At 33.7% G+C, this 16,758-nt stretch overlaps 1 protein-coding gene across 1 annotated transcript in view; it reads left to right on the plus strand.

Annotated features, from left to right (window-relative positions):
• Nucleotides 1–16,758, plus strand: part of Rtn4 (reticulon 4) — a 63,634-nt gene that overhangs the window by 37,279 nt on the left and 9,597 nt on the right. Inside the window, 2 exon segments of the mRNA XM_047521936.1 lie at nt 11,255–11,462; nt 16,257–16,395. Of these exon segments, the coding sequence (XP_047377892.1) occupies nt 11,255–11,462; nt 16,257–16,395 (347 nt within the window).

Consider the following 16,758-nt stretch of genomic DNA (forward strand, 5'->3'; position numbering starts at 1 on the left):
GGAAAAATTGAGTAACTTATGCAATCTTATGAATTCAGGATTTTTAGATACACCTTTTATTTTATTTTATTTTATTTTATTTTTCAGACTGCATTTTGATTCTTTGTGCACAGTTGGGTACAACTTTTCATTTCTGTGGTTGTACACGATGTAGATTCACACCATTTGTGTTATCATACATGTACATAGGGTAATAATGTATGTCTCATTCCACTGTCTTTCCTTCTCCCACTCCTTCCCCTCCCCTCATTTACCTGTACACAATCCAAAGTTCCTCTAGTTTTCTCTTACCCGTGGTCACCCCCTAACCCCCACCATGTATCAGCATCCACTTATAAGAGAAAACATTCAACCTTTGGTTTTTTTGGGACTGGATTATTTGCCTTAGCATGATATTCTCCAGCTCTATCCATTTACCTGCAAATGCCATAATTTTTTTTCTTTATGGCTGAATAATATTCCATTGTGTATATATACCACAGTTTCTTTATCCATTCATCTGTTCAAGGGCATCTAGGTTGGTTCCACAATCTTGCTATTGTAAATTGAGGCACACAGCATTTTAATAGTCATTTATTCCATATTTCTCATTTTAAAGTTAAGGAAACCAAGCAAATCAAACAGATTAGATTATGTGCCTAGGAGCACACAGCTAGTGGTGTTGTGAGGCCTTTTTATTTTGCAATTTGTTATTTGTACGTGAACAAAACTAAAGATTGGAAAATATAAAAGCTAAAATGATCCATGTTTTTTTATTTGTACATGGTCTGACTGGTATCTTACTGAAAATGGTGTTTGTATATATACATATATATCGTATATGTATATAGATCTGCACATATTTTATATACATGTGCGTATTGTATATGTGTGTATATCTTTTTTTGTATGACACAAACTCTGTAATGAGAGAGGCAGTAGAGGCAATAGTCCTTATCTCACTAACTATGGAAGAAAGTAGGTATGGTTAGTAGTAGTAGTATTGTTAGAAGGTTAAGCCTAGTGAAAACTTCCCAGACCCGGGCATAATTTCTCTTTGTCCTTTAAGGATTAGATTACATGCTTGATTGTAGGAAGAATATTTAAGCAAGGAATAGAATTCTGTTCTTTGAGTATCCCTATGTTTTATTGATTCACTTTGTCTTCTGCTAGAATTTGGGCTGAAGGATGTTTAATTTAGCCAGTGCTGTTTTTTGCATGCTTGGAACAGTGCTTTGAGGCCAAATCTCTGCTGTTTATTTCTCTGTATTTTTATGGGTAATGTTGATTTGTGTTACTGAATATATATATATATATATTTTGGCTTTAATGTTTGCCACTGAGGCATGTTTGTGGTGTAGTAGACATTAACATATTTTTGCCTTTGTTTAAATACTTATCACCACCATCTTTTTTTAAAATATTTTTTTTAGTTGTTGATGGACCTTTATTTTATTCATTTATTTGTATGTAATGTTGAACCCAGTGCCTCATATATGCTAGGCCACGGGTCCCCCACTGAGCCGCAACCCCCCAGCCCACCACCATCTTATTACAGCTTTTGCTTTAGGAGCTCAAACCAACTTAAAGGTTAAGAAGTATTAACTATTAATGATATCCCTACAAATCTGTTGGTGAGAGTTGGGCATTGAGATAGACTTAGGAATTTCTACTGCTAATATTCTTATTTTCCATAAGAATGTGAGTAATTAACAACTGTTCTTTGATGTTTATTCTGTCCTTTACAACTAGAGATGTTAAAGTTTATGCATCTAGAGTACAGAGATGCCACTTAAAGATTTATGTTAAAAGAAATGGGATTTATGGGTTTTCCTTTGAAGGAATAATTTTCATGGTTTAGAAGAATCAAAAATGGGAAGTTAGAATTATTTTCTACCCTGCTTTTGTATTGGAAATTACATAAAGTTAAAGTAAATTGGTGATTTTAATTATAAGTGAGGCATGTGTGGTAATGGTTGAATTCCACTGTTCTCTAACTTACAAAAGTGTATATTATACCTAGAAGGCAACAGAAAAGCTTAGCTTTTTTTTTTTTTTTTTTCACTTTCCTGCAATGTAATGAGGCATTTCTACTAGAAGAAACTTAAAAAAAAAAAAAAAAGGACCACTTTGTGAACCCAAATTTCATACCAACTAATGGAGGGAAACGATTTATGATTTCATCTTGAAACATAAAATCAACGATTAGGAATAGAAGTTTGTTTTGGTTTATTCCTAAAAATTTTAGTTTATAATCACAGCTATGCATAAGTTCTTAGAATCAATAGAGGATGAATCAGGTTTTTGGGTTTTGTGGGAGTATAATTTTGCCACAGAATTGTATGGTAGCACAAAATGGCATCTTTTGTGGTTTAATTTCACTGTGAATACAATGGTACATAATGATCCCTTTACAAAAAATGTTCAAGGGTTTTATTTACTTTCCCGGGGCCTTCTCATAATGTTATGAGGTCAGATAGTCTTGCTTTGAAGTGCCTGTTACTGTCAGTGTCTCAGAACAATTCTCCAACATCATTCACAATAACCACTCATAAAATGCTGCATTATTAGGAAGATTTGCAGATTCACACTACGATTGATTTGTGTTGTATTATGTGACAAATTTAGACAATGGGTGAAACTGGATATTGGTGTTAAACATGTGGGATATTTAGGAGATTGGATTAATTTTGAGGTTGTTTAATGTGTTTTCTCACATACAATGCCTTGCTTTCGTGTTCATCTTCATTTAATATTAACCTTAGATTGGAGCATCCCATTGTATTCCTCAAATACAGTTAATCACTAGAGGGCTAGAAGTAATTTTTAAAATTACATTTTAAAGTAATATTAATTGCCTTTTAGTATGTAGGAAAGGAGTATGTGCGTGAAAACGTCTGCAACGTTGAATACAATTTTAATTGTAAAAACCATGTGTTCTCAGGAATAGTATGGAAGGTCTCACCTTGGTGTAGGATTAATTTTTTATAAAATGAAACATTGATTATAATTAGTTACATAGTTACTTAGCCATAGTTTTAATTGATACAAATAAAAAATACTGGATAGAACTCTGATTAGAAGTAATGTGTGCAAAGGACTTTGCTCAGAATAGGGAATTGCTAAATAATTACATAAAAGGCATTTTATTATGCTATTTGTTGCTTTCCTTAAGTGTGTGGTCATTGATCAAAGCATTACAATATTGTCAGAAATAATGCAGGAAAGAGTTAGTGATGAAAGGATAGAATCATTTCCATAGGTAAAATCTCCTATTTCAAATAACTTCTTAGGTAAATATCATTTTTTTCTAATTTTTCATGGGGAAATAGAGGTTACTTAATCTGTCTACTTCAATACACTGATGGTAAATTGAAGGACTGTCTTTATGGAAAGAACTTAGTGCCCCCGTCTACAGATCCATTTTCTGGACCTTTACCAGTCACATATTTGCTGCACAAATACTTAACTGTGTGCAAGTAAAAGTTTACTATGTTTTAAATGATCAGTTTTTAATTCCAATCACTCTTCCTGGCAGTTGGGAAGAATTTAGGAATTGCAATTCCTAATAAATATTTATTAATATAAAGATTATGGTGAAAAATATCTTAATTTTATGCCATTCTAGTATATATTTATTTGTTAATTTCCTATTGAACTGTTTTTCTCATTCTTGACCTGACTTTATTATAGAGAACTTACTATTTACTTTTGCTCCAGAAATATTTTCCTGCCTGCCATTCCTTGCCCTTCTGGTATTTTTAGGACTAACTACTACTTTTTTTTTCCCCCTAGACAAAAGATTTTAAAACTGAAACATGACTTTAGGCTATTCAAGGAAGAGCATCAGTAAGAATTTGATTTGAGGCAAAATGTAATAGGATGACTTCTGCATGTAAGGCATGTGGGCTGGCACTATTTTTAGCTATGGCAGATGACAGTTTGATTACTACATGTAGGCGATTCTTCTTAACTCATTGGATCCGAAATTTTTATTTTAAGAAAATATTATAGTTCACTGAGTTATTTAAATAAAAATTTTAGTTTGATAAAGAAGATGCTGTTCTGTGCACTACATAAAATACAATCAAAATTAAAATTTTTTTTCAGTTTTTGTTTTGAAGATAACTGCAGGGAATAAATCACTTTTTTCCTAAATTACAAGAATTTATTAAAATTGATGGGCATTATTTTAGTAATCCATAAGCATTCCCTGCAATTACAAGAGGAAAGACAGTGTTACATTAATTTCAGATCTTTAAAGTGGTGTTTAACGAATATTTTATATAAGAGTAAAGTTGAGGCCTCAGTAGAGTTACCTTGAATGATTAATACTGTTTTTCAATGTTGAAGGAAACTTGAACCATGAAAAGTAAAGTTTTTCTTATACAAGCCTTTTGTCTTAGCTTTGGTTTCTCAAAAATAAACCAACTCTTCACTTGTATGTTAAAACAAGGGTTTTTATTTTTTAATTTTTTAAATTATACTGATTTTTAGCATAGTACAAAATTTACATAGTTATGCCCATTAACAGTCATCCTCCTTCCTCCCCTTGTTCCGTGCAACAATTAATCTACTTTTTGTATCAGTAAAATTTCATGTTCTAGACAGTACATATAAATAGAATCAACTATATGGCCTTTTGCGACTTGCTTTTTTATTTACCATGTTTTCAGTGGTCCTCTGTATCAGTTACTTCTTTCCTTTTTATGGTACTCTAGTTTTCCATTAAATCACTATCCCATATTTTGTTTATCTGTGCAACATTAACTTTTTGAGGAACTGCCAAACTCTTTTACAGTGACTAAGATTTATATTCCTACTAGCAGTTCTATAGAGTTCTAGTTCATTGCTTCTAACCAACACTTGTTATTGTCCATCTTTTTTATTATAGCCATACTAGTGGGTATTCTCATTGTGGTTTTGGTTTTGCATTTCCCAAATGACTAAATGTTGTTGATTATCTTTTCATGTACTTTTTGGCCATTCGTTTATCTTCTTTGGAAAATTATTCACAGGCTTTTTTTTGTACTGAGGACTGAACTCAGGAGTACTCCAACCACTGAGCCACATCCTCAGCCCTATTTTATATTTTTATTTAGAGACAGAGTCTCATTGAGTTGCTTATTAGCGCCTCAGCTTCCAGAACCACTGGGATTAGAGGCATGTACCACAGTGCTGGCTGCTTTGCCCATTTTTACAAGTCCCTTATCAGATACTTGATTTGCAAATATTTTGTAGGTTGACTTTTATTTTTTTAATTTGTTTTTTAGTTGTAGATGGACACAATTGCCTTTATTTATTATTTATTTTTATGTGATGCTGAGGATCGAACCCAGTGCCTCACACGTGCTGGGCAAGTGCTCTCCTACTGTGCTACATTCCCAGCCCCCTATTTATTTATTCTTGATTTTACTTCTTGAGCTTCAGAAGTCTTTTTGAGGAATTCAGTTCCTAAGCTGACCTGATGGAAATTTGGCCTGCTTTTTCTTGTAGTAGGTGTAGGGTCTCTGATCTAACGCCTAGATCCTGATCCACTTTGAGTTTTGTGCAGGTTGAGAGATACAGGGGTCTAATTTCATTTGTTACATATGGATTTCCAGTTTTCTCAACACCATTTGTTGAAGAGGCTTTTTTCCAATTATGTTTATGGCACCTTTGTCTAGTATGAGATAACTGTATTTGTGTGGGTTTGTCTCTGTGTCTTCTATTCTGTGCCATTGGTTTTCCTGTATGTTTTTGTGCCAGTATTATGCCATTTTTGTTACTATAGCTCTGTATTATAATTTTAGGTCTGGTAGTGTGAATGCTCCCTGCTTCACTTTTCTCACTGAGGATTGCTTTGGCTACTCTGGGCCTCTTATTTTTCCAAATGAATTTCATGACTGCTTCTTCTATTTCTATGAAGAATGTCATTGGAATTTTAATAGGTATTGCATTAAATCTGTATAGCTCTTTTGGTAGTATGACTGTAAATAGCAATATTGTTGGCAAGTGTCAAGACAACCCAGCTGGCTAAAAACTTAATATTTTTTCATTCTTGCAACTTCAGTAACAAGCTCTCAAATTCCTTTACAAAACAAACTTATAATCCTCCTATACTTTCCACGGTGCCTTTGGTAGTAGTATTAGGTTTCCTCTCAGATCTTCCTACTCTAGAATATTTTCATTTTTTCTTTTGTGTGACACTCAGTGCCTCATTGTCTTCCTTCTTTTGCCTTCAGTGCTCTAAGGGCCTGATGGCTCCACTAATAGCATTTGTAGGGCTTATTCCAACATTTCTGTAATGATATCTGCCTTGTGATAGTTTGTCTACCTCTTTTCATGTATAGGCTAGATGTATGATTTCAGAGTTCCTGCATTTTTTTAAATACATGTTATTCCTAGGAATTATGTGACAGGAGGAAAGGAAGTATTAAGTCAGGGCTTATTATATTTTCATGTAGTTAAATTTATTTTAGACTCTAATAACTGATTAATATCAGTTTTGGGGGAAATTGACTTATTTCAACCCAAAACATCAGACTATGTTGAAAACATAGATGCTCTTAAAAATTCTAACTGTAAGATGGACCCATATATTGATTAATCTAGCAGACAGTATGGTCTTTTCCCAGTAGAAAGGCTTTCTGAGAAAATTGCACTTGTGTTGTAAGATTTTGAAAGTGTATTATATTATTGGGATAGAAAGGGTAGTTTTTTTTTTCTGTGTATAATTATAATTCATACTTGCCATTGGAACAATTTCAGATAGCATAGAAGAGAATAAAGAAACACGTAAAACTGAAAATTCCACTACCTAGAGGTAAAAAGCACTGTAATAGCTATCCTTGTAGACTTCATAGATAAAAATGTTTTAACTTTTGAAGTGGGATTTTACTGTATGAGTCTTTTTATAACATTGTTTTCCTGTATCATTTTTAGACATCTTTCTATGGTAATGTAGATCTCTGTCATTTTCTTTAATTTTATTGCATAGATTTATCTAATTATTTAGTCAAATTCTCATGAATTTTAAAAGACATTTTTAACAACTTGATTAAATTTTTATACTATGGGAAAGTACCTTCAGATATATTGGAGTAGAACTCAGACTAAATGAAGGTTAATATTCACATTAAAATTTATGTCCCTTATTAATTAACCCATTTTATTAATATCACTTAGATTTTCTTCTTGACTTTTGTGATTCACCCCACAAGTAATTATATGCCTACAAGCAAACAAATATGTAGTATTTTGAGGAACTTCAGTGTGCTGAACCTTCAGTTTGATATCATTCATAGTGAATGAGTTTCTCAGTAGAAAATCTGCGTTCTTATTCCATTAGTAAGTGCTCTGCCTAGATAATTATGTTATCTGGGTCCAGTCATGTAAAAGCTGGGTTTCACTTGTTGGAAAGTCTGCCTCTCCTTGGTTTTTGAGAATTGAAACAAATAGGTTACAGTGTTTGGCATAATGTAAAAAGGAAAAGGGATTATTTTTAAATTATATTTGGTACAGATTAATACTGGTGGTAAAAACCTCATTGATCTGGATCCACTGAGGGGAATTTGAATGTAGGACTGATGTATATCTTTGTGCTGACTATGATTCATGTTAATTTCCGAAGGGAAAAGAGAAATTAGATGACCAATGTCCTTTATGAATTATAAAACTGAAATCCAGGAGAGGTAGGAATCTCATCCAAAGTTATATGATTGCAGAGCCTACTAGGATGTGAGTCTCTGGAGTCCTGGTGTGTGTTTTTTTTGTCTGCATTCGTTTATATAGAATGCATAGATTAGATGACTAATTCTTATCTAGTCATCAAGCCTCTTTGAATAGTCTCTGGTTAGACATTAATTTTATTTTTATATTAATTTTTATATGCCTCTCAAGTCTAAAGTAAGTGATTTCATAATCACTTTTTAAACAGTGGCCAGGAGTAGTGAGTACATCTGCATTTATTTTAGCTTCTCACCAGTAATGATTATGAAGATTAATGAATATTTTTGAGTACTGTTTTTATAAAGTAGCATTTGTTCATAGTAAAATAGATTGAGGTATGCCTTACCTCCTGATTCATTTAGGCTGTCAACTTTTTTTTTTTTTTTTTTTTTGTTATTTTTTTGGGGGTGCTGGGGATCGAACCCAGGGCCTTGTGCTTGCGAGGCGATCCCTCTACCAACTGAGCTATCTCCCCAGCCCGGCTGTCAACTTTTATATACCCTATAATAGTGAAAGCTTAGATGTGAGTTTTAAAATTCTTTTTTATTAGTGGTTACAGTGTAACACAGAAGATCATTAACTTACAAGTTAATCATAAATTTGAAATTTTTAAATGTGTTTATTGCTTAAATAACCTGGATAAGAAAATTGACATTCAACAGTCAATCTTAATTGGCATTAAGAATTTATTATATGCTACGAACTACATTAAGTGCTTTCTATTAATTATCTTATTAATGAAAAAAATTAATTCATCATCTTACTAAATGACATCTCATTAGATTTTATTTATTTATATATGTATTTTTGGTGGTGCTGGGGATTGAACCCAGGGCTTCATGCATGCCGGACAAATGCTGAGCCACATTCCTTGCCCATCATTTCTGTTTTTATACACATTGTTTTTTAGGGTGAAGAGGCTGAGGGTATAGAGAGTTTTAGTGACTTACCTGAGGTTATGAAGCCATGGTTGGGAGTCCAGGAGATCCACCTCTCAAGCCTAAGTTCTGTGTTTGTCTGTTACACACAAATCACGATTATGTGATATGGGAGACCTTCACTGGAAAGAATGATCTTTTGTGTGGGGGTTGAGAGGATTGAATCCAGGGGCACTTTACCACTGAGCTATATTCCCAACTTTTTTAAAAAATTAGTTTATTTATTTACTTTTGGTACTGGGGATTGAACCCAGAGACACTTTACTACTAAGCTTCCATCCTCAGTTCTTTTTATTTATTTTGAGACAGATCTCACTAAGTTACTGAGGCTAGCCTCAAAATTTTGGTCCTCCTGCTTTAGACTCCCAAGCTGTTAGAATTATAGGCATGTGCCACCATGTCCAGCAACAGTTTTCTTACCAAGGGCTATCTTGGTAAGATAGCCTGTTTGTGCTCAGAAAAAATGACATTAATTATCAGAACCATTGTTGGCAGAAATTAGCCTTGTCCTTTTAAGTTTCCTAGATCCTACTCATTGTTACAGACCAGCTCAGTTTCTCTTTATTCCAATCTTTTGAAATTTCTTCCAATTTTTTCCATTCCTAAGTTCTTATCCCAGTGTAGTTCTTTATTTTATTATGCCTTTATTGACTTGTTTTTACATGTCTTACCATCTTTCCTAGACTTATACCATTCTAGAGTTGGATAGGCCTTTAAGAAAAGTCTATATTCCCATTGTCAGGTTTTCTAACTCATTCTACTTAGTTGAGTTTCTTGAACAGTATCACCTCAGTGTTTGCTGAATTTCAGGAAAAAATTAGCATTGCTATTACCTTTTTATTGAATATGACATTGTTCATAATGTCATTTTGACAACATAGACTACTTCAAGTTCTGGTTGGTTTGGGGTATGTTATTGTATTGGTATATTAGAAGAAACTAGTTGCATACATCAAAACCGATGTGGATGTTTTAGGCAGGGTTGATAACAAATCAGTTGAGGAAGGCTTGAAATCAAAAGTCTGGAAACTTTTTTTTCTTTTAATGCTATAAATGCTGCTCTGTGCTAAAACAGAGTGATGAACACTTAAAATATCCAGAGCTGTACACATGCTAGGAGTACATTCTACCACTGAGCTACATCTCCAGCCCCATTTAAAATACCTACAACAAGCACTTGTGATGTATACTCACAGGAATTAAGGACTTTGTGATTATATCTAACATTTTATAGTTCACATATATAGTTTTCTCCACAAAAGTACCCTTAACAGTAAAGGGAAGTCATATATGCCTGGGAGACCTGGGGATCAAAGCCAAAACAGTCCTTAAAAATGTGATTTTTTTTTAATGCCACCCCCTTTATCTTAAAATTAACAGGTATTAAAAATTGAGTATATCTGTATTTACTGTAAAAATGTTAATTGATCAAATTGTTATGTGCATATATGAATGTCATAGTGAACCCCATTATTGTGTGTAATCATAAAAATAAATGAATCAGAAAAAAAATTGTCTTCCAGTTACAATCCAGAGAGAGATGGTTTCATTTAGCCTGTGAATTCAAGAGCCCTTTGGCATACTACAGAATTCTTCTTGGGTCGAGCATAACCTGATCCAGAGAGCACAAGCATATAGTTATTTGATCCTCATAGTTACCCTATGACTGTGGGCCAAGAGCTGACTTGCTAAGTTAGGCTTTGTCTGTCTCCTTACTATTAATAAGTGTTATATAACAGTGTAACATTTAGGGGTTTTCTTTTGGTTTTTTTAGTTGTAGATGGACACAATGCCTTTATTTTTATGTGCTGCTGAGAAATGAACCCAATGCCATACACATGCCAGGCAAGTGCTCTACCACTGAGCCACAACCCCAGCTCCCACATTTAATCTTTCTTTTTTCTTTGACCCTAAGTTTTTATGCTGTTATGTTTTTCTTGGAGGAAAGTAGCTTTTCACGTATCTAAAGGTTATTTCCCTCTCTTTACTTTTTAGGAAACTTTGTGGATAGATTGAGTTATAATTTTAACTCATAGAGAGATCATAAAAGAAGAGCTGTAAATCTCAGATGTATGGATTTAAGTAAGGGTTTGATTTTATTCAGTTTTTCACCATTTTTTGAATTAGTGATTTTCTACATTTTTGTATCACTGGAATTTCTCATTTTAGTATTTATTAATATTTTTCTATTTGAATATATATAATGCATTATATGAAGAAAAATGTCAAGATGATTTTAAGTAACTTCACTTTGGATTAGAACTCTGCTGGGCCTCATACATTTGAAATCTTGAATACTAAAAATGATTTTGTCATGCAGGAAATAGATTGGAATGAAAAACATTTTATTTTTTTGTGGTACTGGGGATCAAACCCAGGGGTGCTCAACTACTGAGCTACATTCTCAGCCCTTTTTATTTTTTATTTGAGACAGGGTCTCACTAAGTTGCTGGGACTGGCCTTGAACTTGAGATCTTCCTATCTCAGCCTCCTGAGTTTCGGGTATTACAAGTGTGCACCACCATACCCAGCGCCTTTTTATTTTTTGTAGGTAGAGTGAATATAAATGTGCCATATTCAAATGGATGAAATAATGTTCTCATGTCAAACTTCTTTTTCCATTTTAGTTGTTGACCTCCTCTACTGGAGAGACATTAAGAAGACTGGAGTGGTATTTGGTGCCAGCTTATTCCTGCTGCTTTCACTGACAGTATTCAGCATTGTGAGTGTAACAGCCTACATTGCCTTGGCCCTGCTCTCTGTGACTATCAGCTTTAGGATATATAAGGGTGTGATCCAAGCTATCCAGAAATCAGATGAAGGCCACCCATTCAGGTGAGATGTCTGGAAAAATGAGGCACATATTGGCAACCTTGTAAATAGGATCAATATGAATACTTTATTCTACTACCACCTGTATATTCCAGGTGTGAGTTCTTTACGGCTTAAAGGTAATTGCATACTCTTATTTTAGAAAGTTATATTAAAAGCATCTGCTTTTTTGAGATTTCCTAAAGTTCACATTGAAAAACTTAATGGTAAAAAAGACTTGGTTTAAACATGATTTGCTAAAAATTACACTTGTTGGAAAATTTATTTATTAGAAGTAGATGTTTGGTTATGTGCCTACTTTAATGGAAATTGTATACTTTAACACAATTAGGACAGGTAAGGATTATATTTTCTTTATTGCTTTTTTTTTATGCTTCCTGATATCATACCACTATCTAATTTTTCATACCTTTGCTATATCTTTTCTTACCATTCATTCTCTATCTGGTTTCTTCTCATTCCCCAAGGCATTACTTCTTTTTATTTTTTTGGAGAGTTTTTTTGTTTTTTTTGTTTTTTTTTTTTTTTTCCAACATCTCCTTGTCTCAACTGTTAATCTTCTGCCCTTATTTTCACAATTCCACCTAGCATTATATATCTATTGTTGCTATTGAAACACTTCTTGGCTTGAGTGTTCTGTTCTCAATTGATACTTCACATTTTCACCCACTTTTTAAGTTGAGATATAACTCAGGTACTATAAAATTCAGTGGTGTTTATTTTTATTTATTTAGGTACTAGGGATTGAACCCATGATCTTGCAAATGCTAGGCAAGTTTTGCCATTGAACTACATCCCCAGGCCTCAGTGGTGGTTTTTAATGTATTTAGAGTTGTATAATCATCACCCTCTAATTCCAGAACATTTTCATCACCCTAAAAAGAAACTTCATATTAGCCATCAATCTCCAACTACCCCTTTTAACTATTAACTCATCATTTCTTTAACTTTTTTCTTCAAACTTGTTAACTTGCGTCAGTAACACCACTGTCACTCTAGCTTTTAAGCTCCCACTTTTGATGTTATCTTTGTTTTCATCTCATGTAAGGAAGATTACTATAATATCTGTTTTCTGCTGCTCCCTCAGTCTAGAGTAGGGGTCTGAAAACTATAGCCATGGCCAAATCCAGTCTGCAGCCTACTTTTAATAAAGTTTTATTGGAACAACACCATGCTCATTCATTTAGTGTGTTTCGGTAGTTGTAATAGACACACATAGGGACTTCAAGGCCTAAAATTCTATCTGGCCCTAAAAGAAAGTAAGTTTGCCTACCTTTGGTTAGACTCCTCTTTTTAACAGATTGACTTCTGGTTACTTCAGATTATTTTAACTCTTAATAAATGTTGTTAGGTTAAGTTTTTGAAAATACAGCTTTTATCATATTTTTAGGCACAGGGCTCTCTCTTCATCAGACATTGCACTCCAGATATCTTTGTTATGTTTATCCCTTCTGGGTTTTTGTGCCCATTTCGTGTTGTCATTCTTAATTTTCCAATGTGCCACACTTTTTTTTTATTTTATTCAAGATCCAGCTCTTCCCTAACCTTGACCCAAAAATGACCTGAGAATTTTCTATTGTATTAACTATGGCTTTGAAATGTTCTCATTGTTTTGTACCTGGACAAAATTTTTTTTTTCAAATAGATTTTGAGCATTTAAAAACTACTTTGGTGCTGGGCATGGTGGCGCACACTTGTAATCTCAGTGACTTGAAAGTCTGAAGCAGGAGGATCACAAGCTTAAGGCCAGTCTCAACAACTTAGAGAGACCCTATGCAACTTAGACCCTTTCTCAAAATTAATAAAGGGCCAGGAATGTGGTTAAGTGCCCCTGGGTTCAATCCCCATACAAAAAAGAAAAAAAAATATTTTAAATAAATTTGAAAAATAAAAACTATCTGAGTCCTGGTAGGGAATATTACAAACTGGTAATCCTCAATACTCAGGAGGATGGCAAGTTCTAGATCAGCCTGGGAAACTTAGTGAGACTGTGTCTCAAAAATTTAAAAGGACTGGAAATGTAGCTCAGTTTATAACGTGCTTGTCTAACATGCACAGGCCCTGGATTCAATCACTAGTACTGGGGAAAATCAAACAAAAAATAACATAATTTAGCAAGGCAAGTATTCATTTGGGTATGAATGAATATGTTCCTATCTAATATTAGTGGGTAAACAAATTGATTTCCAAACATTGAAAGCAGACCTACTAAATTATTTTGCCAATTACACAGACCAGTGATATATTTTACTCTAGCTTTCTTTTATTGATGAAGTAATGATGTTATATAAATTTGGGGGTGAGAGACCAACTCTGATTGAATAACTTCTGCTACCTGCTTTTATAAATAAATGTTGTTTTAGTGGAACATAACCATGCTCATTTATTTAGTGGGTTTCATACTATGGTGTGTGGTCTTTTCTGTACATATTTAATTTTGTGACAACTCTGTAGAATAAATGGTATAATTGCATTTTACAGAGGGGGGAAACAAAATTTGGTTACTTGAAAATTTAGCTTCAAAATAGCGGAGCCATATTATACCACCAATCATTAATGTGTGAATTTTATTAGTTATATAGAAGAATATAAAAATGTTGCCAAGCCAAACTTCTAAATTAACTTTTATTCCTTATTTGATTTTAAAGATTTTTGAAAAAGACTAATCATTTCTTTATCTTTATATTCTTATTAGAAACACTTGATTCTTAGTTTGACTGCTTTTATAGAGGATGACTCCCAGTTTAAGCTTGCTGGACAGCTTTTCCTAGTTCCCCAGTCACACAAGTGAAGATCCCTGTGGTCATTGGAAAATAGTGTTTCACAGTGTAGCACTACATTACTATCACACAAATGCCAGTTGAATTAATGTAAATGACAAGATGCATTGATGGACAGTCTTCTGTCTTCTGGTCAGGTATCTTGTCTTTAGCAAGAACCACCATCAGTGGTACAAAGAAGCAGCATTCCAGCCAAGGTTTTATCAATCAATTTTCTATATTGCTCAAAACTGTATAAATTATTGGTGGTTTAAAGATTGGTGTGACTTTTTTGAGGGTTTTAACTTATTGACTAATAAATAAAAATGGTTTAACAGTGTTCCAGACCATTGTACTACTAAAAATAGTCATTTTTAAAATGGTTCTCAACAGTTTATATGCTACAGGGAAAAATATGCAAATATATGCATGTCTATATTTCAGAGATGGTTATGGTAGATACAGGCAGGACAACACAGAAGAAAGTCTCGTCCAGGATATACAGGAATGAAAAACTATATTAGGGTCTTAGGGAATCAAGTATCAGATGAGGCTTCCTGTTTGGTGGGATATGAGATGAGCCTCTCTGACTCAATAAGCTTATCACCAAAGGTGAGGAAAGCATTGTGGATTGGGAAAGCCACATGATGACCTAAAGATATTAAGGTTAAAATGTATTTAGTATATTGGTTGCAATATACAGAGTAGTGGGAAGAAAGGTTGGAAAGACATACGTTGACTCTGAAATGTTAGAACCATAGAATCATAGAATGTTTGAGCCTGAAGGAACCTAGAAAGGTCTGCTCTTCTAATTTCCTGGATTGGAATCTAACCCAGTGAAGTTAAGTGCCTTTTGCAAGATTATGTAGCCAGGTGGTAGCAGATCTCCTAAACTACCACTGAGACAGCACTCTGTGGATATCTTGCTCAAATAAGGCTACATCTGGCATAGGCTGATAGTAAAGATTAGCCTGGCGACCACTCAGACTGGTTTGCATACGGATAGAGTACTTCAGTTTATAAGTAATAAACAGAGTGGTGACACTATAAATAAAAACAAGGAGACATATTTAGGGCATACTGCAGAAACAAGACTATGGAACAAGAAGTTGTCTCAGAGGACTGTTATTTACAGTGTAAACAACTGGTGTCCCATATGGTGGGAAGAGATAAGGAGGGATTAGAAATGGAGCTACATCCAACAGGTAGGAGGAAACATTTCACACTTCTGATTGGGTTGCACTTTCCGAGATTAAAAAGGCTTCTTTGAAACAAAAGCTAATGAAACAGGTTCTTACATTCCTGTGGACTTGACTCCCCTCATCTCTTACAGTTGTCTTCTTTAATAATTCCAGCCCTATTGATATTATAAATTAGGACAATTAGAAGGACAGTAAACATTTTTTACTGGGATTGCTACTGTACTTCAGCAGTTATTTTACAATCTGATACTTAACGTTTGGGGGCAGTTGCCCATAAAGAATAGGCCAAGACAGTGTAGGATTTGGAAACAAATAGGATCTTTGAAAGGAAAATTTGTTGACAGCATGATATTCAGTTAAAAAAAAAATCAAACCCATGCCATTTACTGAATGACTTTTTGCCCAATTGTGTTAAGCATTTTATTCATTGAGTCCTTATTTTGATAATCTCCATTTTTAAATGTAAAGGTTAGAGGGAAGATCTAATAAAGACTAAAGTTAGATAGCCAAATGAGCGGCAGAGCTTGATTCAAGCTCAGATTGGTCTGGCTTCAAAGTGTATGTGTATTGTGCTTACTGTGGAAACAGTGGGCCTTTTTTTTTTTTCTTTTCTTTTTTGGTGGTACTAGAGATTGAACTAAGACCTTGCACATGTCTCAAATTTTTGGTGGTCCTCTCTATCTGGGATTTTAGGTATATATGACCACCAAGCCTAGCAACAATGCAATAGGTTTTTATAGTAAGATTTTTTTTTATTCTTTTATTTTACAGACATAATTGCTGATTTGTATTTGAAGACAAATCAGTCAGTGACGATTGTGTGTTTTGTTTTCAAGGGCTTATTTGGAATCTGATGTTGCTATATCTGAGGAATTGATTCAGAAATACAGCAATTCTGCTCTCGGTCATGTGAACTGCACCATAAAAGAACTCAGACGCCTCTTCTTAGTTGATGATTTAGTTGATTCTCTAAAGGTAAATTTAGTTTGCTTTTTATTTTTGACATATCCAAAATTTAACATCAAGATTTGAGTATAAAATTGTTTTTCTATATTCAAGTAAATGATTCAGATGTAATGAAATTCACATTACTGTAACTTATGTTTTAAAATTCAGTGTCCAATCACATATTTTGAATGAAGAAGGTGCTATTTCTTTTTCAAGAAAAATTAATTATAACTTTATGCTTTTGGAAATCAAACATATTAAAAGTGGGGGAGTGGGATTTTGACTAAAAATAAAGATTGTATTAGTCTGTGAGAGTTTAGCACCTATTATTTCTTTAGTTTTTATGGGATATACACACACACATAAAGTACTTCATATCTTAAACTCTTT

Source organism: Sciurus carolinensis, chromosome 13 (genome assembly GCF_902686445.1).
Source record: "Sciurus carolinensis chromosome 13, mSciCar1.2, whole genome shotgun sequence".
Lineage (NCBI taxonomy): Eukaryota > Metazoa > Chordata > Mammalia > Rodentia > Sciuridae > Sciurus > Sciurus carolinensis.